The sequence below is a fragment of the Ambystoma mexicanum genome, chromosome 9 (genome assembly GCF_040938575.1).
Source record: "Ambystoma mexicanum isolate Mex_15411 chromosome 9, UKY_AmexF1_1, whole genome shotgun sequence".
NCBI classification, from domain to species: Eukaryota; Metazoa; Chordata; class Amphibia; order Caudata; family Ambystomatidae; genus Ambystoma; species Ambystoma mexicanum.
The window spans coordinates 541,651,794-541,678,284 of record NC_090931.1 but is presented as its reverse complement, the minus strand read 5'-3'; the positions used below and the strand labels follow the sequence as shown (position 1 = coordinate 541,678,284).

Sequence of the window (26,491 nt, the reverse complement as noted above, 5' to 3'; positions counted from 1 at the left end):
TTCCTCTAAGTCGAGATCTTGTCTTCCCCTGGACGACGACGCAACTTGCACCCACTACCAGGAACAACTACCACCGCTGGAGGATCCTTCCCCCTTAAGGTACCGTGTCCCGCCTGGCTTCCCTTGCTACCGACTGTACGGGGTAGATTTAGCCCCCGGCTTTCGAACCTGGGTTAGTCTGGGACACCCTGGCTAAACTTTCTTAAGCCTCTCTAAACTCTTTTTTAAACCCTCTGCAAGACTTTCAAAGCCTAGTGTAACTGTGTGATCTTGGGCGCATTTGTGCTCTGCTCTCTCTAAGAGTGGGCCCAGCCTTTGGACTTTGGCTCACCAGTGACTTTTGCTCTTCTGCCTTGCTAATAGTGTTCCTGAATCTTAGAGTGGTGTACCTTTCCATAATCTGTCTTTTTCCCTCCCTTTCTCACAAATTTATTGGAGTGCAATCTAGTTAAGCGCTCACCTCTGTATGAAAATAAGTGGTGTTTTACTGTGACTTATCTGATAATGAAAAAGGGGTGTATATATTACAATAGTAACTGTGTTTAGAATATTTTACAAAAAGAGTGCTGGAGTGTTTCAAACTGTGTGTTTTTAAATAAATAATTATATACTTTGATACCAAAGCTCTGGTCAGTGTTTGCTTGTACTATTGTATCTGAGTGCCTATTGTGTATACTTTGCATACTGCCTAACTCTTCTTGAGGGAAGTCTGACTGCTCAGCCACAGCTACCAGGTAAATCTGGGTGGTACAGACTGCTACCAAGTGGGTTTACTGCCAACACCTGTAGTCTTAAATCTTTTGCAGTGGTCCCTAAGGGAACTGCACAGGTTTCTGCCTAACATTTATGCCCAAAAATATGTAACCATTGTGTCCGAGCCTTACTTCTGCACCCTTACAAAGGGCAATGAGAAAAATAGTGGGGGTGAGGATGGGGAAAAGTCCCAAAGCCTAAGAGCACTAACGCAAGGAAAGAACACACAAGAGGAGGGGTGAGGATCAGACACTGACCAGTCCTGTGACCCCCAGAATATTGAGAAGTTTCTCAACCAGTCCCTTGCATTATTAGGCAAGGTAGTGCATAACCCTGCAAAATGCAACATGAGACACCAAACCAGCAAGAAGGAGCTTTAGTTGGAGAGTCAGAAGGAGATAATTCCAAAGGGTGCCGAGGGCTGCTAATCTGCTGCAGGGGTGGGCAGGTAACCCTTTACCCCATGCACGATACCAAATACTCCAAGAAAAGCAAGATGGACACTTTGACACACACTTGCTGGAAGCTTTATCTTATATCCTGGCTGGGGTGACCACCACACTCATTGAATAATCGTCAATTATTGAGGTAAACAAGGCATATGAGGTTTGGACAATCGGGAAGATTTGTAATAAAGCCATGATGTTTATATTTCTCACACACCACACCTTGGCTTTGAGGTATATATGGATCTTACCAAACCATTCAAAGCCAAATTATTTTATTTGAAATTTTGCCTTGGGTTATGCCCCCTGGCCAGGTGTTTATCAACTTGGGCACCTAGGGCCTCAGATAAGAGATCTGAGTACCCCATCAAAAGGTTTCAATTTGTGTTCCAAGCTTTTGCCACCACCAAAAGATTGGTTGAAACCTGTATTAAGGTATGGTGGAATTAGATTCTTGATGGAAACATTGATGTAGTATAAATATACTTGTAATGAAAACAGTGAATGTTGCAGTAGCTGTTTATTTAATTTGAGCCTTGTCAAGAAGATTTAATTTGTAAAATGTTCATACATTGGTTGATCTCTACTTTCTTATTTACTTTTAATGAACATTTTCCGTTTAGTAAGTTTTAAATGATGTGAAATTGTGGTGTTGGATTATTGAGCGGTTATCTTTGTGAAGATGATGGATGTTAAACTGATTTAAGAATTTGATAATGGTTTTAGAAGTGCTTGTTTACATTGTATCTATTTTTAAAACATTGCCTTAAATGCATTGTTATTCTGATCTTTGTATGAATTATTTAGCCTTTATGAAACTGTGTCCAAAATAAAGCTTGTATTGGTGATGATGATGGATTGGTTGGTTCTTTTTGCTGTTGTCAAGATGGTGAGTTTTCTCTAGGTGACCCTCCCCACTCGGCTCCAGGCTCACCTCAGATTTTACTACATGTGGATTACATTTCACCAGCTCTCAAAGGATCAGTGGAGTTTTAAATAGGCATCCTGACTACTGGTGGCCGGCTCTGCCACAGCTGTTGCCGTATAGGGTGGCTAAGTGCTCCTGTCACAGATCATCTCTATGCTGTTCCTCAACCTCCTTAATCTCTTGGTCAAGTCCCCTTAATGTCATATCTTCCCTCTCCTTATTGATACCCCACAACGATCAGGCCTTATACTCTTCCCATTCTAACTTCACATTATGAAACATATATGAACATCAAAAGAATTGGCAGCAGCATCAGACTGAGTTCTTGTGTTAGTTTGAACAAACAGGTAATCTAGAGTCAGTCACAGAGGGACTAACTGCTTGATAGCATGCAGACGTGAAGGAAGGTGTTACTGGGTAGTGGTCTCAATACAGTAGATCTGACTGCACGCTGATGCCTGTCCCTGTACAACCTATGTAGCCCAGAGCAGTTGAGGCTTTCCTTGTCTCATGATGTACCACAAGTGAGCTTCCCACAGAAAGGCACACATGTCCAAACAGCCTGAGGAAGGGAAGAGGTGATATAAAACAGACTACCTTTTCCAGGGTCGGGGATCAGGGACACAAAAGCGACAGAATTCTGGAGGAGGGGCATAGCTAAAATGGGAGGAGGTAATACCAGACTGGAGAACACAAACAGAAAAACACAGCTGAAAGGGCAGAAAAAACATGGAGAGGCAGGGTTGAATATGAGAAGCTCAAGTCTAAATAGAGTCCTCAACCCAAAAGGGAATGAGGGAATGAACAAAGGCAGTCCAAAAATCTCAATTGGGACGGAGTTCACGGGTGGCAAAAGAAACATGGTAGAAAACGGAGGTAGACCCTCGTCCCCCAGGTTCCCCAGCCCATTTCTAACATGTGATACTCATCCTAGTAGCCTGACCTTCTCATTAAAACCCATCTACTATGTTAAAACCCCACTTGCCCAAAACCCTTTGAGTAGCAAAGGTTGCAAGAGTTACAGTAGCACTTTCCTAAACAAATTCCCTAAGCACAACATATCTTTCTTTATCTTTTACATCATTTGCCAAGTTATGATGACCACTGGCCTGTCACACAAGAGAGTGGACTTATAGCAGTAGGGCCCCTAATGGAAACACTGACTGCGGTGGGGTCCCCGCCATCTGCATGACACAAACTTTCAAAAATGGTTTCAATTAACTTTTTTCAGGTGACTGGCAGGCTGTCAGTGAATCGGCTTGCCAGGTCGATGAGACACCGCACAGTCTCATGGCATGTCACAGAGAAAAAGGGCAGCTACAGTAGTTAACAGAGCAATCTAGGCGGCCATATGCCCTACTTGACAGCTCGCTCCATTGACCACATTGACAGTCGCAGTCACAATCATTAAAGACTAACGTTCAAATTGCACCCAATGTGGTCAATCACATGTGGATGGCTTGGACGGTGCACTACAACTGAACATAATAGGGCATTCAAGGACCTGGGGGGGCGAGTCTGGAGTAGCACAAAAGACAGTTGCAGTGTGGCTGGGGTTTAGCAGATGGTGGGGGCACTGCATTAGTGCCAGGCAAAGAAAGGAGAGCAAGTATAAGAACAAGAGCAGTGCAAGCTAGAGGGAGTGACAGAGGCTGGGCGAGTCATAAAAAGAGAGCGCAGGGTGGTGGAAGAAAAGACAGAATAGAGCTGGAGGTGAGAGGAGAGAGCAGAGGACGAGAACCAGGCAGAATAGAGCTAGAGGAGAGATGAGCGAGTATAGAAGGCAAAAGAGTGAGAACAGACCTGGGGAGAACGAAAGATCTGGAACAGATGTGAAGGGGAGCGTAAAGAGCAGAGATGCCGGTATAGAACAGAAAGACCTGCCAAGGGGAGAACAGAGAGAGCTGAAGAAGGAACCAGGAAACAATGAGGTGCAAGGGGCGGTGGGGGAAGAAAGAGAGAATCAAGAAGGGTGGACAGGCAGAACTACCCTGGGCAAAATAATAACTTGTCATTGTTTCTTTTTAAGGGCAGGTTTGCGAACAGCTTTTATGTTTTCCTCCACATCTCTTCCTCTGTGATTCCGGTCTGATTTTTACTTGCTAGACCCCCTCTTGGAAGTTAGGGAAATTGTTAGAGGGCTATCTTCGAAGGCACATTCTGCCAGATCCTGACATGAACGGTTGTTAACCATCTATGCTCATTGTGGCTAGGGTCACTTTTAGCAGTGTACACCACATTGATTAGGTACAGCATGATTAAAATGGTTCTGAGGATAATAGTTGTCTTGTGCATAGGGGTATGTTGCCTTGTAGTGAAAAACAGCTAATTTAGGTTGGGTGTCACAGCTGATGTGCATGTAGTTTCTCCCGTCTGTGATGCACCGAACAGAAGAAGAAAACAAGATGGAAATGCTTGCCTATGTTATAACAAATGGTATAGCAATTCTAGCAGAAGCTTTTCAGTCACATTTTTGTGAACACCAAAATATGTAAGTACTTGCAAAGAAGGTAAGCAGTGGCCTGGCATACAAACAAATGGAACAAAGAAGTTAGTGTTGCCTGAGAGCAGCTTATCTATGGTTTATTTGAATGCGTTTATAAACTGTTTTGTCGTCAGTACCAGCCAATGACTTGCTGCCACCATCACACAGCCCCTTCTAGCAATGCAACACTTGCCAACTGTAACCCTCAGGAGCACCTGCAGGAGCTAGTATGGGCTTGAAGTGGGAGATCTGATGCAAACGCAAACACCTGACTGTTATTTATTTACCATATGCAACTCTTCCCACCACCCACATGCCTTATGGTCACATCTAAATGTGAGCTTTACTAGATCAAGTACAATTTTCAATTTGTAATTTTTATATGCTTAGTAAGTAAATATGTCTTGTCTTTTCTTTCTGTTCTCTGAAGATCTGTGGACGTTTGACTCCTTGGATCCAACTGAGTTTTCCGATTTCACTGGGGCAGATGCTTTTCCATTCATCATACTGAGAATAGTGTACAACAGAACTGAAAACGGTAAGTTGATTTACTTCCTTGTAAGCACCTTCCAAAGGGCTGTGTAGGATGTGGGAATCTCCATTAGGTGTGGGCCAGTAAAAGGTGTAATGGACTCTAATAGAGACTATTTTTCAAGGGGCAATTTGAAAGAGGCTCTTTTGCAAGTCCATTCTGCTCCTGGGGAAGATTAAGAGCCGATTTGGTGGTTGTCTAGATAGAGCAACCTATGTAGTGCATGTTACACTGTTGACCAATGTATTAATCTTTCCTCCATACTTCAAACGTTGGAAGGGCAAAACTCTTCCATTGATGCACAATAAAATGTTTTTTGAGTATCAGGCTCAGAGCTATAAACGTAATGACTTGTCTGCCCTCTTTCTTCTTGGGGATCCTCCTAAGTATATCATTTTTAGAAGAGGTTTCCAATGTCCAATATGTGGTCTCCGATAAATACTCAACCACCTGTCACCATGGCGATTGTATGCTTACACATTCCCAAACCATGAACATGAACTGGATATTCAGAAACAATCACCTTGGGCAGGAGGAAGGGTGCTCTGAGGCAAATGTGTGTATAAAAGCAGGTTTTAAATATGCTTCGTGTACACATTTGTATTCAATAAATGGCAATATGCGTTATTAGAGACTTCCTCCTTGTGCTGACAAATACGCCTCCATTCTCTGTGCTCAATTAGTGTTTGAGTCACTTTCCCAAATACCGCAGAATTTGTTTTAACTGAGATGGAATCCAGTATAGCAGCCTTATGTAACAGAGCAATCTTCCTCCCACCCTCTGGGAAGGATTTAATTTTCAGTCACCATCCTAGGGTCAGTCACCAGATTGGAAAAATCAGGCCAGGTTCTACGAATTGCTACAGCTGTAGCAATATAAGTTCAACACCGACTCCAATGCATACCCAATTTCTCACATAGGCCATTACCCTACCATCCGAATATAGATTTCCTAGCGAGTTGCAGCCTGCCTGCCCCAGATCAAAAGACAGGTGATGCCTATTGAACCTTTGAACATACTTTTTAAAATACCATTGCCCAGTAATGGAATATCATGTGCAAATACAGATGAGACTGAGACTCTACTTTGTGTACCTTACCTATCACTTCTATACTGTACTGTGTGAACAGGTGCAGGGAAGAGCAGTTGCATTGTCGGCCCAGAGAATATTCAGTAAACTATGCTCCTTCACCATGTCCCCTATCATTATGCTTTGTGGGTCCAGAGGATCCTTATCCCACCAGTGTACAACCTACTGTGGCTGTGCTGCATAATAATAGCATCTAAAGTGCAGAACTCTAAGTCCATCTTTTCAATAGGCAATTTCAAAGTAGACGAAGCAATTCATGAAGTGTGACTCCCTTCTAAATAGCTCAGCAATAGGATACCCAAAGGACGAGAGAAGGATATTGGTAAGATCATGGGCACAACCTGTAAAAATTGCAGTTTTTGGGACGTATTACCATTTTAGATATGGCAATTTTACCTGTTAATGATAAAGGAAGACTGGGCCATGTATTGACCTTTTTGTTAAATTTAGGTAATAGATTCCACAAATAATCACAATAAACTGTAACAAAGCTGAAGTTAATCATCATACCCAAAAAGCAAAATGAGTGTTTGGTGATTTTTTCGTGCGCTGTATTCTGGGATTCAGGCAGCGGATATTACACCAATTTAGACCACTTGATCAAGAGTCTGGGTACCTTACCAGTGATTTACGAGTAATCTCTTTCATGTCTTGTGACTTTAACACAGTCCAGTCTAATGCCTTGTCAAGCTTGTCACTGAACTCATATTGGAATTTAGTAAACTCATTAAATTAAAACTTGCCTGATCTCTCAGTTGTTTCACCAGTGTATAGTCAACAATGTGACATCTGAAGGATTTTAATTTAATTCTGTAAATCAGTGATTTCCCACGCAGTAGACCTCAAAAGCCCTAGATAGCGACCTTAAAATTTGCCTATACCATACCACTGTAATCAACCGTACAAACATTTTGAGAAATAAACTCATGTATTTCAGTGCATACTCTGTTACACAAATCTGCCACCATAGTTGCAAAGGAGAATAGTCAGAGAACGGTCTGTCTAGATACTCTCTGTGCAGCACTCTAAACGTGTGTTGAATGCTAACAAAAGCTATGTCAATACAGGTAAACCTGTGACCAATATAAGAATCCTGTATTACTAGGATGTTGTTCCCTCCTATTGTCGGAGAACTGATATCACTTTATTTATTCATTACATTTGTCATACGCCCAGACCCTGAGGTTTCAGGGCGTAGTTACAGACAGCTTAGTTATTACACAGTTGGAATGAAAACTTTAAAATCTTAATGTCTTTGCTGCTATACACAAGGGCGTGTGACTTCTAAACATGTGTCTAGGATAAAAACTGAAATAACCTCCCCAAATGATCAAGTAGATGGACTGGTCTAGAAGCAATTGTGACATTTTGGGGCAAAAAGTAGTGTAATCCATGTTAGGTGCATGAGTATTCAGTAAGAAAACCATGACACCCCCAAACGTACCTCTCAATCCTACATATCTACCTGTGTCATCCGAATGCAGTCTCTCTAGTTCAAATTGTACCCCAGGGGCCGCTCATGTCTCTACACCCCTTACTGCAGAAAAAAGGATAAGAAATATGGGCGATGCCTCCATTTTTGGTGCAGAGCATAGTGTGTTCAACACCCACTAGGTGCATTTCCTGAACCATGGCCAGGCCAATGTTATATCTCCAAGTACAAACTCACCCTGTACCTTTTAACCATTCCATTAATGCCTCTAAGATTCAAGGACAACAATTCTAAATCTTTGATCATGTTGGGTCTACTTTGAACAGATATAACAGAGTGACTTCAGAACCTGTTGGAGTCTATAATGTGATGTATTTGAACGCAGTCGTCTCACTTATCAACAATAACAAAAGAAGATTATTTATTTATTGGACATTTGTATGGCACCTATACACAAGTGTTTCCAGGCACCACAAGACCGAACATGGGGGTGGAGGGGGGGGGGGTACAGAGGAACAAACAGTAACGGTCATACTAGGCCTTGTAACATTCAGACTGTGCAAGTGCAGTGACAAAAGTGCAGACGGAGGGTGAAGGACAGGGCGGAAGGGGCTGGGATGAGGGAAGGGGGAGCTCAGCGGGAAGAGCAGGCAACAGGAGCCCGAGGGGCTGAGCAAGTACTAATGGGAGCCACAGAGGACAAGTGCCAGGGGAAAATAAGGGTAAAGGGAAAACTAGTGCGATGGACGGGGTGGACCAGATTCAGGCTAGTCCGGGAAGGGTGTCCAAGGGCAAGTGCTGGTTGCGGGTGCTTGGGTAGACTGGTTGAGCTGGCCTGGCTCCTGTAAGAACTCATAAGGGACCAGGCACAAGTTACAGTGGCAGGGGGACATTAGCAAGGGAGAGGGAAGGAGGAGGAAAAAAGGAAAGTCTTTAGAGGTTTCCGGAGCTCAAGGAGTTCCAGCTCAAGTCTGAGGGGGGCAGGGAGGCCATTCCACAGGGAGGCTCCTGCCAAAGAAAGAGATTTACCTCCCACTCTCTGCTTGGAGAAACGTCTGATCTTCAGGGAGTTGAAGCTAGAGAACCAAATAACTCTAGCAGGGAGGTATTTAGGTAGAGAAAGCTGAATGTAGCGAGGTCCCAGACCCCAGGCTCCAGAGAGCCTTGTGAATGATGCAAATGTTCTTGAATTTGATCCTTGCATTCAGCATGAGGCAGTGGAGAGATTACCTGAGAGGGATGGAGAGATGCGGTCCCTGTGCTTGAGGCCAAGTATAAGTCTTGCAGCTCTATTCTGGATTAGTTGAAGAGGGCGAAGGGAGGACAGAGGCAGATTGACGAAGAGGCTGTTGCAGAAATCCATCCTAGAGGGAACCAGAGCTCTGAAGACATTAACAGGCCGATTCATGGAATCAACGTGCACCGAAGAAACGGTGCACGCGTGCGAAAATGTGCGATTCGCAGAGAAACAGCGAAAATCGCAGTGCAAGTGCGATTATCTCACAGAAAACATTGCACATCAATTCATGGAAGTCCGTGCACGCGCGAAATGTGGGATGTGCGCTGAGAAAGTGCGCGGCGCACGCTGGCGCACGCTGGCGCACAGGTCATCGAATGCCGTGCGATAAGGCCACAGCGAATTCGCACATAGCGCGGCGCACATAACAAAAGTAGGCGTAACACGGGGCGTCACACGCAGAATGGGGAACAACTCGTGAAAATGTGGGCGTCACTGGGGAAGTACAGGAGGCAAGTGCGCAGAACGCCCACACGCTCGCCTACAACACGTATTCATGGAATCGAATAGGGAAAAACAGCGCACGGCCAAAGACGTGCACAGGCCCATACATGTTCGCCACACGAAAGCAGGCGGTAGCGTCCCTGCGCAGGAAAAAAATGTGCGCCAAAGTCCTTCACGCGCGAGAAGGCCCACAGGCGATAGGGCCTGAGGGAGCGTGTGCGTGTATTACAGGGGTGCGTGTGAAGTTCCACACGCGATTGGCCTGTGCGCGTGTATTTCAGGGGTGCGCGAGAAGTAACTCACACGCGATTGGCCTGGGCGCGTGTATTTCAGGGGTGCGCGCGAAGTTTTACACGCGATCTGGCCTGGGGGAGCGTGTGCGTGTATTACAGGGGTGCGCGTGAAGTTCCACACACGATTGGCCTGTGCGCGTGTATTTCAGGGGTGCGCGCGCGCGATCTGGCCTGGGGGAGCGTGTGCGTGTATTTCAGAGGTGCGCGAGAAGTTCCACACGCGATTGGGCTGCGTGCGGGCATTACAGGGGTGCGTGTGAAGTTTCACACGCGATTGGGCTGCGTGCGGGTATTTCAGAGGTGCGCGCGAAGTTTTACACGCGATCGGGCCTGGGGGAGCGGGGTACTTGTATTCCAGGGGCTCGCGGGTGTTTTCACATGCGATCGGGCCTGGGGGAGCGTGTGCATGTATTTCAGGGGTGCGCGAGAAGTTTCACACGCGATTGGCCTGGGTGCGTGTATTTCAGGGGCTCGCGGGTGTTTTCACACGCGATTGTCCTGGGCGCGTGTATTTCAGGGGTGCGCGAGAAGTTCCACACGCGATTGGGCCTGGGGGAGCGTGTGCGTGTATTTCAGGGGTGCGCGAGAGGTTTCACACGCGATTGGCCTGGGTGCGTGTATTTCAGGGGCTCGCAGGTGTTTTCACACGCGATTGTCCTGGGCGCGTGTATTCCAGGGGTGCGCGAGAAGTTCCACACGCGATCGGGCCTGGGGGCGTGTATTTCAGGGGCTCGCGGGTGTTTTCACACGCGATCGGGCCTGGGAGAGCGGGGTACGTGTATTCCAGGGGCTCGCGGGTGTTTTCACACGCGATCGGGCCTGGGGGAGCAGGGTACCACTCACCGTCTGCCTTGCGTGTAGAAGAACGCGTAGCCAACACCCACCCGCTGTGAAGTAATAGCGTGTGAACCCCAACGCCTGCAAGACACACGCACCGCACCCCACGAAAAGCAACGCCCGTGCGCGATACGTCACAGACACGCATACGCGCTGAGGGCCTTTGGTCCAATGGAATCGCGTATGCGTGCTGACGCACTTACGCGCTAAGGGCCTTTCCTCGATTCACATGCTGACGTGCAGAATTTTCACGTGCCAAATCACTCCGTATCAAGCTGGCCACGCGTAAGCACACGGAAGACCACACTCCTGCCCAGAAGGCCGAACTACTGCCCCCCAGAGCCCCGAGCACGCTCCCACCTGCCATCTGCTGCTGCCTGACTGCCTGCTGCCCACGTGCCCTGCCATTTGCTGCATGCACATCAGCCAGGGGTGCTGTTGCTGTGACCACCCCTGCTGGAACCGAAGACTCCCGACTGGGATTCCATCGCTGCACAGCCCAGCCCCAGGACCCAGTTGCCCACCCACTCCTGCCTCTGGGGTTGTCATATCGGGGCAAACACCATCTGAGACCACTGACTACCCCCGGCCAGAGAGGCACCAGCTTCAGTGCCACCGAAGTTGGTGTCCTGGTGGAGCAAGTCCTGGGGCAGTATGATGCCCTCTTCGGAAGTTCCCGCGCCGACAAGGAAGGACGGACTCGGATCTGGACTGACAACGTGACTGCCATCAACGCGGAGGGGGTGGCAGTCCGCGACTTACAACATGTCAAGAAGCGCTGGGAGGACTTCAGGTCCAGGACCCTGAACAAGGCCCGGCGCCTCTTGAAGGCAGCGGATGCCAAGGGGCGCCGGGGCCACTTGTCGGAAGAACAGATGAGGGTCCTGGAACGCATATCCCCCATGTTTGGATGAATGTGTATGTAAGTAGACATGTCCGTGATGTCACGCATGTATATCAGCACTGTGTACATGTGCATGTGTGTGTATTTGACAAGGGTGCAACAGTGATGCAACATGGATGCATGTGACAGCGGTATGTGGAAGCCTGATCGGCAGATGTGACATGGATGCCCATCTGAACACTGCGACACTTGGCAGAGGTGTACACATGCATGCAAGTGTGGTGGTGTGTGTACATGTGTGGTGCACTTCCTGTGATGTCTGGCTCACCTTTGCCTGCTCATGCTGTTATATGTGTATGGATGGTGCTGGCAGTTGCGATATGGCTGTGGTATGGCTCATGTGTGCGAGTTGGAATGACGTGTGTTGGGGATTGTGATGACTGAGGTTTGCCAATGCCACTCAAGTACTACTGTAATGTGTGTATGTGTCCATTGTACAGTGCCCTGATGCCTGTGTTTTATTTCTCCCTGTCTGCAGCGTCAACTGATGAAGAGGGCGGAGAAGGTGCTGTGGAGCACAGCGGCGGGGATCCCACCGCCAGCTGGAGACGCAAGGCCCGGCTCCCCTCCCATGGTGTTATCTCGTCGGGGAGTGAGGAGTCTGGTGCCGCGTCCCAGGCCGCAGCTGCCGCGGGGAGGTCCAAGAGGCGGAGGTTGGAGTTGGACTCCTCGGCAGCAGAAGGGGCAGCTGGGACCCCACAGGGCCCAAAGGGGGAAGATGGCACGGAGTCATCCAGGTTGGTGGGGGGTTTGGTGGAGGAGGAGGCCGTGCAAGCAACAGAGACGGGGTCTGGAGGTGGGGATCCCACTGGTGCTAGTGGTGCAGTGCAGGACCAGGGACAGGAGGCAGCACAGGCCGCCGCGGAGGTGCCTGTGTGCAATCCTGTCCCTGATCCTGTCCGTGCATCATCTTGCACCAGCAGGGATGCCTACGTCCAGACCCGTTTTCAGGCAGGGGATGAGCTCATGACAACTGGCCTTCCTCTGTCTGCGGACGTGGCTATCCGGGTCCGGGTTGAGCCTGTCCTGACTGGTGTGGCGTTGCGTCAACGGGCCATGCGAGGTGACCTGCAGTCTTTTCATGAGGAGACTGCACGTCATCTCGAATGGCTCGTTGACCACGTCAGCCTGCTGGGACAGGTCACCCAGGCCGGATTCCTCCGTATGATGGGGCTTGCTACGACCTCCTCCTCAACAGAACCCCCTATGCGCCAGTCGTCCTCCGTGCCATCTTCCCACCCATCAGTCACCTGGGTGCCCTGTGGAGCTGCCTCTGACGGTGCAGCCAGGCTGGTGGAGGAGGCATCCCTGCCACAGTCGGGAGTCGGACGTCCAGCAGGGGTGGCCACATCAACGACTGCACCCCAGACGGCGGAGGATGTGCAGGCAGTAGGAGGCAGTGCACGGGCAGAGGCACAGCAGCAGCAGCAACGTGGTGGGAGCCATGCAGGCTCGGGGCCTTCAACATCGGAGGGGCAGGCATCGGCCGGAGGGCAGGAGGACCCAGGACAGAGAGTGTCTTCCGTGTGGCAGCGGTTGGGCCACGCCATAGATGCGGAGCGGCAGTGGGCGGAAGAGGCACGGCTCACAATGGTCAGGGCGGAGAACTCCATGCGGAGGGCCCTGAGGCGGGCCCAGTGCCTCGAGGCAATCCGCAGGGGTTTGGAGGTGGACACGTCGACGGCCCTGCGGACCCTCAGGGCCATGGAGGAGGACCGCCTCCGGGACATTGAGCAGGAGTTCGATGATGCCCTGGCCCGGGACATCCAAAAGTGAGCCGTTAAACTAGCCCGCTGCCCTTGTACATAGTTATGTAGGTAGTGTTAGGTTTCCTTTTTTTTTGGATTTATTTTGGACCTTTTGGACATTAGCCACATATTTGTATATAGTTTATTTTATTAGTTAGTGTAGTTAGATAGGTTTCATTTATTTTGTTGGGATAATGGACCCTGGCTTGTTCGTCTGTACATAGTTCACTGTTGGATTTTATTTTTCTTTCACAATTTACCCATTGAGCAATGGCTTTCAATTATTATTTCCCATTGGATTTTCTTTTGTGGACAGTGACTTTGGACACAATTACTTTGGATTATGATTTTTGGTTTTGCTTTCTTTCACGGACATGCTTCTTTTCATTTTTGTACATTCCCATTTCTGTTTCTTTATTTTTGAATCTATTTATGTTTCCTTTAATACTTATTTTTTTATCGAACTTCAATGTGTAGTATCATCTCATTGGTTTCATGCATATCATGATATGGGTTTTGAGATTCACTGACACCCATTGGGTGTATGTGAGGGACATGTGTTTGTTTCGAAACCTGCAATTGGTGTTCTGTCATGTAATTGCCATTTCTGAGTGGGTGGATGCAATACTCGGGTGGGTATTTTGCATTTGGTGGCTGACCATAGGGACCAGGGATCTAGATTGTGATAACATGTTGGCTGGGGAACATGAGTTGGACATGGGTGGGGGCCTGCTGGCAGGTGTCCCACAGTGCTGGGGAGTGGGGGTGGTGGGGAACATGAGTTGGACATGGGTGGGGGCCTGCTGGCAGGTGCCCCACAGTGCTGGGGGTGGGGGTGGTGGGGAACATGAGTTGGACATGGGTGGGGGCCTGCTGGCAGGTACCCCACAGTGCTGGGGGGTGGGGGTGGTGGGGAACATGAGTTGGACATGGGTGGGGGCCTGCTGGCAGGTGCCCTGCAATGCTGGGGGTGGGGCTGCAAGGGGACATGAGTTGGTGATCATTAGTGCAAGGAGACATGTGCCTTTGCTGGAGGGCATGCCCATGTTGGATGGGCTGCCTGCGGGACATGACCAGGGATGCAGGGTAGTCCCCTTTTGGTGTGGGCTGCCTGCAGGGGCCGTGGAGGGTGTACAGGGAACACCTAGGAGGACCCACACTGGCAAATCACATGTAGGACTCCCCGGCACCCCTGAAATACACGTACCCTCCTGAAATCACGTGTGGAACTTCCCACGCACCCCTGTAATACCCGCACGCAGCCCAATCGCGTGTGGAACTTCTCGCGCACCCCTGAAATACACGCACACGCTCCCCCAGGCCCGATCGCGTGTGAAACCACCCGCGAGCCCCTGAAATACACGCACACGCTCCCCCAGGCCCGATCGCGTTTGAAACCACCCGCGAGCCCCTGAAATACACGCACACGCTCCCCCAGTCCCGATCGCGTGTGAAACCTCCCACGAGCCCCTGAAATACACGCACACGCTTCCCCAGGCCCGATCGCGTGTGAAACCACCCGCGAGCCCCTGCAATACACGCGCCCAGGCAAATCGCGTGTGGAACTTCTCGCGCACCCCTGAAATACACGCACACGCTCCCCCAGGCCCGATCGCGTGTGAAACCACCCGCGAGCCCCTGAAATACACGCGCACAGGCCAATCGCGTGTGGAACTTCTCGCGCACCCCTGAAATACACGCACACGCTCCCCCAGGCAGGATCACGTGTGAAACCACCCGCGAGCCCCTGAAATACACGCGCCCAGGCCAATCGCGTGTGGAACTTCTCCCGCACCCCTGAAATACCCGCACGCAGCCCAATCGCGTGTGAAACTTCTTGCGCACCCCTGAAATACACGCGCCCAGGCCATTCGCGTGTAGAACTTCTTGCGCACCCCTGAAATACACGCGCCCAGGCCAATCGCGTGTGGAACTTCTCACGCACCCCTGAAATACACGCGCCCAGGGCAATCGCGTGTGGAACTTCTCGCGCACCCCTGAAATACACGCGCCCAGGCCAATCGCGTGTGGAACTTCTCGCGCACCCCTGAAATACACGCGCCCAGGGCAATCGCGTGTGGAACTTCTTGCGCACCCCTGAAATACACGCACACACTCCCCCAGGCACGATCGCGTGTGAAACCACCCGCGAGCCCCTGAAATACACACACCCAGGCCAATCGTGTGTGGAACTTCTTGCGCACCACTGCAATACACGCACCCAGGCCATTCGCGTGTGATACTTCTCGCGCACCCCTGAAATACACGCACCCAAGCCATTCGCGTGTAATACTTCTCGCGCACCCCTGAAATAAACGCACACGCTCCCCCAGGCCAGGTCGCGTGTGGAACTTCTCACGCACGCGTGTTCCCGACACCCGTAATACGCGTTCCCCCCTTTGCATTTGCTGTTTGGCAGTCCGGTAAACTGGTACAGGGTTGGCGCAGCCCTTTGCGATGGTTTTGCGATCTTGGTGGCTTTTCCTTGCGCGAGGGCGTTCTTGGGGGCGTAACTGGCGCTGCTGCAGGGTCGCTGCGCCACTCTGCGCAACATCTGCATTTGGAGGTGGGAATCCATGAATACGCTGTGCGCGGAAATTGATTTTATCGCACGCGGCTGGCGCAGACATTCGCACGGGCACGCTGTGCGCCAGCCGCGTGCGACACTTTTGAGGGGAATTACATGAATCGGCTTGTAAGCTTCTGAGGAAAGGTGAGGAAATGGAGAGTGCCTCTGATGAGGTGGAACTGAAAGTTGGACTTATTGGCAAGTTCCTTGATGTGTGGAGAGAAGGAGAGAGAGGAGTCTAAGATGACCCCATGTTTTTTTGCCTCACAAGAGGGTGATGGGAGGGGAGCCAAGGAGGGTGGACAGAGAGTGGGAGGGAAACAGGGAGCAGGTGTCCCAACGAGAAGGATCTCTATCTTACTGGCATTAAGGCAGAGATCGTTAGTAGAGCACCAACACTGAATAGCAGTCAGACAGTCCAGTAAGAGAGAGGGAGAAGAGGAGGTAGAGGAAGGAAGCTTAAAGGAGAGCTGTGGATCATCAGCATAACACTGGAAGTGAGGAGAGAAGGTGGATATCAAGTGGGCTAGAAGGGCAAGGTAGATATTGAAGAGCGACAGCGATAGGATAGACCTGAGGGACACCGCAGGTAGAGAGTGAGGTGGAGGAGAGGTAAGGGCCCAGTTGCACTTGAGATAGTCGGTTAGAAAGGAAAGAGGTCAGCTAGGCCAGTGCCCGGTCTGTGATGCCTAGGGTATCGCAGTGACGATGTATGAGGATTATAAGAATCCCCCCAATGCTTCCATGCCCCAAATTGAGAAGCAACAATGTGTGCCAACGGTCCAACAAACTGTTGGAAGAACCATCCCCCACTTAAAAACATGAGCAAGAACACTAAAGGTGATTGGATGTTTATTATTCTTTCATCGATAAACAATAGGGACGCTAACCAAAGCACCTGAGGGGAGTGAACTTCAACGTGCAACCATTTGGCATGTGGACGCTTGTATCTGATAGCTTACCATGGTGGGCAGGCAGCATAATAATGCTGGACACGCGCTAGATGCTATCATCCACTTGAACCTCACTCTGTCTACTCCCCTGGTCAACCTTCTCTCCTGGTCGGACCACTCTCTCCTCAAGACTCTTCTGTGTACCTATGGCCCTGTGAAAACTCATCATGCTCTGCCAACCTCGTTCACGAACATCCGTCTGATGAAACGAGTGTCAGCTGCTGCCTTCTCTTCCACCTTCATTCCGCCTTGCCTACCCAACACAGACTCTTCCACAGATTCTGCTCTCAGAAACCTATATGTGTCCATTACCAACTGCCTTGACATCCTTGCCCCAATCATGAGGATCGACCTGAAACCTGCTTCAAAGCCTAACACCTGGTACGACTCTAAACTTGCAGACCAAAAATGAAAGTGCAGGGCTGCTGAATGGGTAAGTGGCACACTTCAGGCTCACCCTCTGAAAAACTGGCCTGCCGCCTGATCCAGAGACACTACAGATTCGCCACCCATGCCAGAAAAAAGAGCCAACATTCAGGCATGAGTGTCCAATGCGGCCAACAACACGACTGAACTCTTCAAAATCTGCATGGAACTGGCCAATCCATCTGCAGTACCTTCTCCCCCGACCCCTTCCCAGGCCCTTTGCAATGCACTTGTCTCTCACTTCACCTCAAAAACCCAGGACATATAAAACAGCCTTGTCACGCACTCTTCCAACCCAACCCTCCCCCGTCCTCCCCACCTTATCCTCAACCTCCTTCCTCCTTCACTCCTGTCTCCCCTGAAGAAGTGACCAGAATTGTCAACTCCATGAAGGTCTCCTCCAAAAAGGTTGCCCCATGGTCACCCAGAACCATCAAAGAAAATATTGCCTCTCTCGCCCCTGCTCTTGCTGTTCTCGGCAACCACTCCTTTGCTACTGGTTGTTTTCCTTCCTCCCTCAAGCACTAACTTGTGTGCCCCCTCTTTAAAAAAAAAAAAACTCTGCAGACCCTTCCTGCCCAGCCAACTAATGCCCCATCTCCATCACCCCCTTCCTGGGGAAAATGCTTGAGAAGCTGGCCCTCCCTCAACTCAACTCTCATACTGAACTTGTTGGCGGGCTTCAAGACCACCAGTCTGGATTCCGAGCATCTTATGAGCACTCGTGAAGAGCTGCTTGCATCTCTCGACTCCAACTCCCCTGATGTCCTTATCCTTCTTTATATCTTTTCTGCATTTGACACAGTGAACCATTCCATCCTCATAAAAAGGCTCCATAACACCCTTGGCATCTCAGAGCGGGCACTGGACTGGCTCACTTCCTTCCAAACCGACGTTCAACTAAAACCATTCTGGGCCCTATCTCCTCTCCCCTACTTCCTCTGCCACCTATGGCGTCCCCCAGGGCTCCATTCTTTCACCTCAGCTCTTTAACATATACCCCTCACTGCTGGCTCGCCTCATTTCCTCCTTCTCCCCAACTTCTCCAGTGCTATGCTGATGATACACAATTCTTCTTCAAACTTTCCACTGACGCCCTTGCACCCTCCTTCATCCCTGACTGCCTCTCTGCCATCCAGGCCTGGAGCACTGCTAATGACCTCTGCCTCAATGCCAGCAAAACAGAGATTCGAGGGCATTGTGTGCTCCGACGTATTCCACATCTTTGACAGTAATTACCACACTGTGCTGCTTTGAAGAACTTTTTCGGCGTAGGCATCCTGCATCGATGATGTTGATACGCTCCCTCGCGGACCTCCGTCGATGGTCGACGTCACTGGATGTTATATCTAGGATGCACAACGCTTGTAGCCTCAGTTCCGTTTTTTCTGCGAACGTGTTCTCTTCGGAATCTCGGCGTGCTTGATTCTTCTACTTCGATTGTGAAAGTTTGAGATCATGTCTTCGTCTTCTACCCCGAAGTCGGGCTTCAAAATGTCCATCACGGACCCGCACAACATCTGCCTTTGGTGCCTCGGTGAAAGCCACGCCACTGACGCAGGAGCGGAAGAAGTTGTTAACGGTAGCTAGGGTATCTAAACCCTGTAAGTCCAAATCTGCTGGACTTTCGACCGATGACTCGAGGGGCGACTGTCCGCGTCAGCGTAAGTCCAGGGGGTCTCGGTCTCACAGTGGGTCCTGCCATTCCTCTGCCTCTTCTAGGCATTCTTCGAAGCGCCGTCACTGGTTGCCTTCCCCCGTTCTCGTCAGAGGACTCCTCCAGACGGCAGGTAGCTTGTCCCACCAAGCATTCATCACCGGCAGAATGGGACGAGAGAAGCCAGCAAGGAACAAGCTAGAGCCACCGCTCGCATGCCTTCGGGCTCGGGCGGTCGGCACGATCATTGGGAGCCATCGAGGTCCCGATCGGACAAGGTTGATCGCCATAGCCGTGCCAGGTCCTGGTCCTCGACGCTGTCGAGACTGTCGGAGCCTCTGTGGCCTTCTAAGAAGGCATCAACGCCGTCGCCGCCATGTCCGTCGATGGGACTCCCTCGAGGCTCTTGCTCCGAGGAAGTCATCGGCGCCGAGGCCGTCAAAGGACACGCTCGGGGCTCCGGCCTCGAATCCATTGTCTAAGTCGTCGGCGCCTCGGTCGACATCAACGCCAATTCCATCGGCTCCCTCAACGCCTTTTGAGGAGGATTTACCGGAGGTGCCCCGGAGGGCTGTGGAAACTCTGAGGAAGGCCCTCAGTAAATCAGTGAGGCCTGTCTTTGAGCCCTTCTCTGGTCACCCCCCACCAGGCTTGATTTATTCCAGCCTTTGGACTATATTTCAGAGGTGGAAGAAGGGTTGGATGAGGAGGGGGTTGTACCTCCTGAGGTTCCTGATGACCTGTTGTCTGGTCACAGCCAAATGGAAGACCTACGTCAGTCCTTACATGACGCCAGTGGTCTGCACACCTCTCCGGAGGTTGAGTTTGGCAGTCCTGAGCCTGGGACACATGCCAAGCCCTTGTACAGGTGTCTCATGTCAAGGGTGACTAAGTACTTGGGGTGGTCTGCTCCACCTGTGGATTTTCTGCAGGATGACCTGACAGATATATTGGACCAAGGTCCACCTACTGACCCAGTGTTGCAATTTCATAAGGCCTTACAAAGAAGAGTGGCGGCAGCTTGGACTGCTCCTGAGTGTCTCCCGGCAGTGAACATGTCACTTCCGAAAAAATACTGTCCAGCCAGTGGTGACCCCTGCTACTTGTCTACGCACCCCACTCCGGAGAGTTTGGTGGTGCAGGCGGCTATGGCTCCAGCAAAGCAGGCTGCGTACCCTATCATCCCTCCTGAAAGAGACGACAAGCACTTTGATGGTTGGGCGAAGAAAATATTTTCATCTGGGGTTATGGCTTTAAAGGCAGCCAACTCCGTTTGTGCATTGGCAAGATTCACTCGCACTCTGTGGAATTGTGTATCTTTGGTGGCTGAACATATTCCCAAAGGGGAGGAACGGAATGGTTTTCTAGCCCTCGTTCAGCATGGCAAGGATGCCATGTGTGAATCCGTTCAGTCGGGTCTGGACGTGGCAGACTGTGCCAGCCAGTCCATGACGATGAGCACCGTGATGTGCAGGTTTGCGTGGTTGAGGAAGTCGGGGTTTCCTCCTGATGTACAGTCCCGGCTTCTCAACATGCCCTTTGATGGTGTCCATCTTTTTTGGCAGCAAGGCTGACGAGAGCCTTGAGAGGTTGCAGACCTCCAAAGCTGCGGCAAAGTCCTTGAGCACTGCAGTACGTCAACCTCCGCCTTTTTGTCCTAGGGGACAGCAATGGAGGGGAGGTTCCTTTCGATACTACTCTTCCTTTGGTAGATCGAGAGGAGCTGCCAGTCAAAGGGGCCAACGTAGGAGTACCAGAGGTGGAAAACAAGGTACTCGAGGTGCTAAAGTTGCTCGGGCAGTTGCCTCTTTGCCCTCAGGCACTGCCGCTTCCGCTCAGTCATGAGGACATGGCCCATGGCTCGCCGGTTGGGGGAAGGCTGGCGCACCATCTTGTAGAATGGCGTGCCATTACTTCAGATGTGTGGGTTCTGGAGATCATAGCCCACGGCTACTGTCTTTCTTTCTGGCAGAGGCCTCACAACAATCCACCGGGTAAGCTCTTTGAAGCGTCTGGATCCGCTCCTTGCGCAGGAAATCCTATCACTGCTGGAGAAAGGCGCCATAGAACTGGTGCCTGTAGCGGAGAGGAACAAGGGATGGTATTACCCATATTTTTTTGATCCTGAAAAAAGACAGAGGATTGAGACCCTTCATGGACTTGCGTGGTTTGAACAAGCTCCTCAGGAAGGACAAGTTCAAGATGGTTACTCTTTCTCAAGTACTTCAGGCCCTTCAACTTCGGGATTGGTTGTTGTGTCTCGACCTCAAGGATGCTTACTTTCCTGTGCCGATTCATCCCAAGCACAGGACGTACCTGAGGTTCGCGGTTGGCGACTCACATTTTCAGTTTTGGGTCCTGCCTTTCGGATTGACCTCCGCCCCGAGGGTCTTCACCAAGCTCATGGTGGTGGTGGCAGTGTATCTCAGGAAAGGGGGGATTCACGTCTACCCCTACCTGGACGATTGGTTGATCACGGCACGCTCTCCTGAGCAAGTCCTGGATCATCTGTACGTCACCTGCCGCTCCCTTCACAAGCTGGGCTTCTCCCTCAACTTAAAGAAGTCTCATGTGACACCTACCCAGCGGCTCCAGTACATCGGAGCAGTGCTCGACACATCCCTGGGGCAGTGTTCGCCTCCCCAGCTGAGGGCTCATCACATTCTGCAGATGGTGGACAAGTTTCAATGTGCCCAGAGTCTCCCGGCGTTCGGGTTCTTGAGATTGCTCGGCATCATGGCAAACTGCATTTTACGGGTCCAGAGGCCAGGCTGCAGATGAGATCTCTGCAGTGGGCGCTCAAGATGCAGTGGTCACAGTTCTCCAGCAGGATGTCGGATCGGATCCCGTTCAGATTCCGCCCTCGGTCACCCAGGACCTTCTGTGGTGGGCCGTCGAAGGAAATCTGTTGAATGGGGCTTCGTTTTGGCAACCGTGGCCGGAGGTGACGATTGTGACGGACGCATCCCTCACGGGTTGGGGAGCTCATGCAAACGAGCTGACAGCCAGCGGTCATTGGTCTCCGTCGGAGCCCAGACTCCACATCAATCTGTTAGAGCTGCCGGCTGTCCGGTTAGCCCTGAAGGCTTTTCTGCTGTCTGTGTGAGGGAAGAATGTCCTGATAATGATAGCCAATACAGTGGCCATGCACTACCTCAACAAAAAGGGGGGGTGCAGGATCACTCCCACTGTGCAGGGAGGCGATGCAGCTCTGGTTCTGGGCCATCCACCAGGAAATTTCGATCTCGGCAGTTCATCTTGCCGGAGATGAAAACGCAGCGGCGGACGCTCTGAGCAGGCGGAGCACGGTCTCTCACGAGTGGGAGCTGGCTCAGGAAGTTCTTATGGAGATCTTCACCCTTTGGGAAAACCCACAAGTGGATCTCTTCACCACCAGTGTCAACCGGAAGTGCAGAAGAATCTGCTCGTGGGAATTTCCTCCAAGAGGAGCCTTAGGGGACGCGTTCGTAGTGGAGTGGTCCTTCCCACTGCTGTACGCGTTCCCGCCAGTCCCCGTCATTCCGCAGGTGTTGCAGAGGTTACAGAGGTTCGGTTCCCGGATGATCCTCATTGCTCCGGCATGGGACAGGAGAGCGTGGTACCCTGACCTTCTAGACATGTCCATCTGCCCTCCACGCCGTCTTCCCTACCGAGATGATCTGCTCTCACGGGAGGGGGGTCGAGTTCTCCATCCAGAGGTCAAGTCTCTCAGCCTTCATGCTTGGTATCTGAAAGGCTGAGATATAAGGATTGGGACCTCCCAGAGGACCTGATGGAGGTGGTCTTTCGGCCAGAAGGGCCGCAACAAAATCCCTGTAACCGATGCCGTTGGAGAAAGTTCTGCGACTGGTGCAGGGTACAGAATGTGGATCTGGATCCTTTCCAATGTTCCATTCCTTTGGTTCTGTCTTTTTTTGTTTTCGTTAGCCAACAAGGGCCTGCAATTGGGTACCATTAAGGGTTACCTGGCGGCGCTGTCCATATTTAAGCGCTCGTCTGAGGAATGTACTTATTTTAAGATCCCTTTGATTTTGCAGTTTCTAAATAATAATAATAATATAATATATATAATAATAAATAATGGGCTAACTAATGTGTTTCCACCGTCACCTTTCCAGGTGCCGGGATGGTATTTGAATTTGGTTTTAAAGTTCCTAATGGGAGCTCCTTTTGAGCCCTTACATTCTTGCCCGTTGACACTGTTGTCTTTTAAGACTGTATTTTTAGTTGTGGTTACTTCCGCACGCAGAGTGAGTGAGTTGCAGGCACTTTCCACCAAGCCACCTTTCACGGTGTTCCATAAGGACAGGGTTGTCCTTCGGTTTTGTCCTTCTTTTCTTCCGGAGGTTGTGTCGGAATTTAATTTAAGCCAGAAGGTGATTCTTCTGGCTTTCTATCCTCCTCCGCATCCTGGTAAGGAAGAGGAGAGGCTCCATAGGTTGGATCCTAGGAGAGCTTTGAGTTTCTGTCTCTCCCGGATGTCCCAGTTCAGAGTGGCAATCGGCTCTTTGTTGGTTACGCTGGAAGGCTGGAAGGCGTTTAGGTCAGGCTGTTTCCAAGCAGGCCTTGTCCAGATGGATCATCTTGACGATCTCTGAATGTTGGCGGGTAAGGACCCTCCAGTGGGCTTACGGGCTCACTCTACTAGGGCTGTGGCTTCCTCCACGGCTCTACAGAGGAGCGTCCCGATTTGCAGTATATGCGAAGCAGCCACGTGGGCTTCTGTCCATACCTTTGTGAGACACTATTCCCTGGACTCTATCCATTGGCAAGATTTGGCCTTTAGTAAGGCAGTCCTATATTCCGCAATTTGATTGGGCATTCTAAATTGATGAAATTACTAATTATTTTCCCACCTCCATACGTTGGTACTGCTTTGGGAGTCTGTCAAAGATGTGGAATACGTCGCGTCGGAGGGCACAATCCTCTCAAAGAAGTTACTTATCTTACCTGGTAACGTTGTTTCGACGGGATGTTCCTCCGACCTATTCTACATCGTACCCTCCCAGCCTGCCCCTCTACAGAATTTCTTATGCGATTGCAGCTTACGTTTCCGCAAGGCGTTCTGCAGTCATACTGGCAGGTGATTGGTGCCAAAAAATGACAACTGAGGCTACGGGCGTTGTGCGTCCTAGATATAACATCCGGTGACGTCGACCGACGACGGAGGTCCTCGAGGGAGCGTATCGACATCATCGACGCAGGACGCCTACGCCGAAAAAGTTTTCCGAAGCAGCACAGCTGTGGTAATTACTGTCAAAGATGTGGAATATGTCAGAGGAACATCCCATCGAAAGAACGTTACCAGGTAAGATAAGTAACTACTTCTTCTCTACATTGGGTCCCCTGTATCCTACTTCTTCCGTGCACTTTGAGTTTCCTCCATGGGCTCCCCTCCTCCGAAGCCAGGAATCTCTAAGTCAACATCGACTCCTACCTTTCCTTCATCCCTCATATTTAGGACATTATCAAGAAGTCCCACTTTCAGCTCTTCCTTCTCAAAGGAACCCTACCACTTCTCACCTTCCCCCAGAAACTCAATGTTACCTGTGCTCTGGTTCTCTCCAGGCTAGACTACTGCAATAGCCTCCTCCTTAATCTTCCTTCGTCTACTCTGTGACTTCTCCAGCTAACCCAGAATAGGGCAGCAAGATTTATCCTTGGCCTCAAGCCCAGGGACTGCATCTCTCCTGCCCTTCAAAGCCTTCACTGGCTCCCGGTCTCAGCACAGATTCAATTCAAATCCCTTTGTATCACCCGCAAGGCTATCTAGGGCCGGGGACCCCTCTATCTTCAACGCCTCCTGACCAAATACACCCCTTCTAGACGCCTGCGTTCCTATGGCACCAACTCTCTGCGTGTTAAGCTGTTTGCTAAACAGAGAACTGGGGGTCGTTCACTTTCCTCAGTGGGCTCCCTCCTGTGGAATAGCCTCCCTCTCCCTCTGCGTCTTGAGCATTACCTCCTTAAGTCCTGAAAAAGCCTCAAGACCTTTCTCTTTACCTCTTCCTTGCTAATCATACAGTAGCATGTCAGATGTGCAGGGCCTTTGTTTCCTTGGGGCCCTGATCCCCCCACATCCCTCATCCCAGCCGCTGTCTTTCTACTGCATTTACATATGCTCACCCTCACAGGTGGTTGCACTTAGGTTCTCTCCTCTTAGCACTTCATCCTGAGCACTTCTCCATGAGAACCACAGCACCTATCCTCTACCCCGCCCCTCTGCACTTGCACGTTCTGAACACTCACAAGGCATAGTAGGTTCGTCTCTCCTCCTTTTTTTTCTCATTATTTGTTGTACTATTAATTCAATTATTTATCCTTGTTGTAAATAACTGTTTACCTTACCCTGTCCCCACCCTGTTATGTCATGTTATGAAGGAAAGGTTGGCGGTCACATGGATAAGTACAGAAATTCAAACAATTAAATGACTCAAGTGGTGAATGGGTGATAAGAGGCATAGTCAGGTGAGTAATCAAACTTGCATATTTTATTCAATTTGTACAAAAGTCACAATAGAGTAAAAAACATTTTATTAATCCATACAATAACATTTTCTAAAATACATATAAATACATATTATATATCAAAAAAGTTCTAGAGAAAATCTAAAAAACTATTTGGTAGGGCACTGCTAAGTGTAATACATATAACCACTGTATAGCTAAAACAGTGGGACAGAAAAGTCAGTGCAAAAAAGTTGTCAAAGTGCTAAGTGCCTACTACGAGTATCTCATTTGTAAAATATCATCCTGAGCGTAGTTTCGACGGCCAAAGAACCAATCTAATCGAACACAAAAAAAAAAAAGGAAAAAAGCTAATAGCCGTCTTCATCAGGGCACACTAATAACATAACAGTTAGTCTTTAAACAGCCCACAACATTTATAAGAAACAGCAATACACCAAGCGGTCACATGATAGTTGGTACATTGTTTTCAATTTTGATTGAAGATCTGGGTCTCTAGTGGAATGCTGATAAAGAAAACGAAAAATATATAAACAAACTTCATTTTAAAAATGGAAAGTAACATTCTTTAACGTTTTATTAAGCCTGACCTTATGTTAACAGCATTTATGTAAAAGCACGTACACCCGAAGGCATCTTGGCGCTGAAGAAGGTGAAGCAAGGAGCTTATAGAACCACTAAAAAAGCAGAGATTTCAATCTTCGCCGCAAGGCCAAATGATCACCAATATCTCGTAGTGAGATAGGAAGGCGATTCCATGCTTCAGCAGCGGCAACAGAGAAGGCACAACCACCCCTACGGGCTAACCTGAACTGAGGAACAGTCAGCTGGCGGGCGTTGAGAGAACGGAGGGTGCGGGTGGGTAGATAGGGAGTGAATTTGCTTTGCAAATATTCTGCCCCTCTTCCATAAAAGGCACAGTGGACCATGCACATAGACTTGAACAGGATCCGTTGAGTAACAGGAAGCCAGTGGAGTTCTCTCAATATAGGTGTCGTATGGGTTCCAAAAGGTGAACGGATAATGGAGGGAGCAGCAGCATTCTGCAAACGCCCAATGAGATAACTGGGTTGGGCCAGATATAGTCATTTGCAGTAGTCCAGGATGCTGAGGACCAGAGTTCCAACTACAGGTGCCTGACTGGCCGTAGGAATGAAGGGGAGGACTTTTTCCGAAGGACCCTAAGTTTGAAATATCCCGATTTACAAACTGCTCCCACCTGTTCATC

General features: G+C 49.9%; 1 protein-coding gene across 1 annotated transcript in view; it reads left to right on the top strand.

The window, feature by feature from the left end:
* The window catches only part of LOC138488252 (uncharacterized), a 2,582,589-nt gene that overhangs the window by 1,375,222 nt on the left and 1,180,876 nt on the right, over positions 1-26,491 (top strand). Inside the window, exon 17 of the mRNA XM_069615092.1 lies at positions 5,043-5,150. Within this exon, the coding sequence (XP_069471193.1) occupies positions 5,043-5,150 (108 nt within the window). The remainder of the gene's footprint in view (positions 1-5,042; positions 5,151-26,491) is intronic.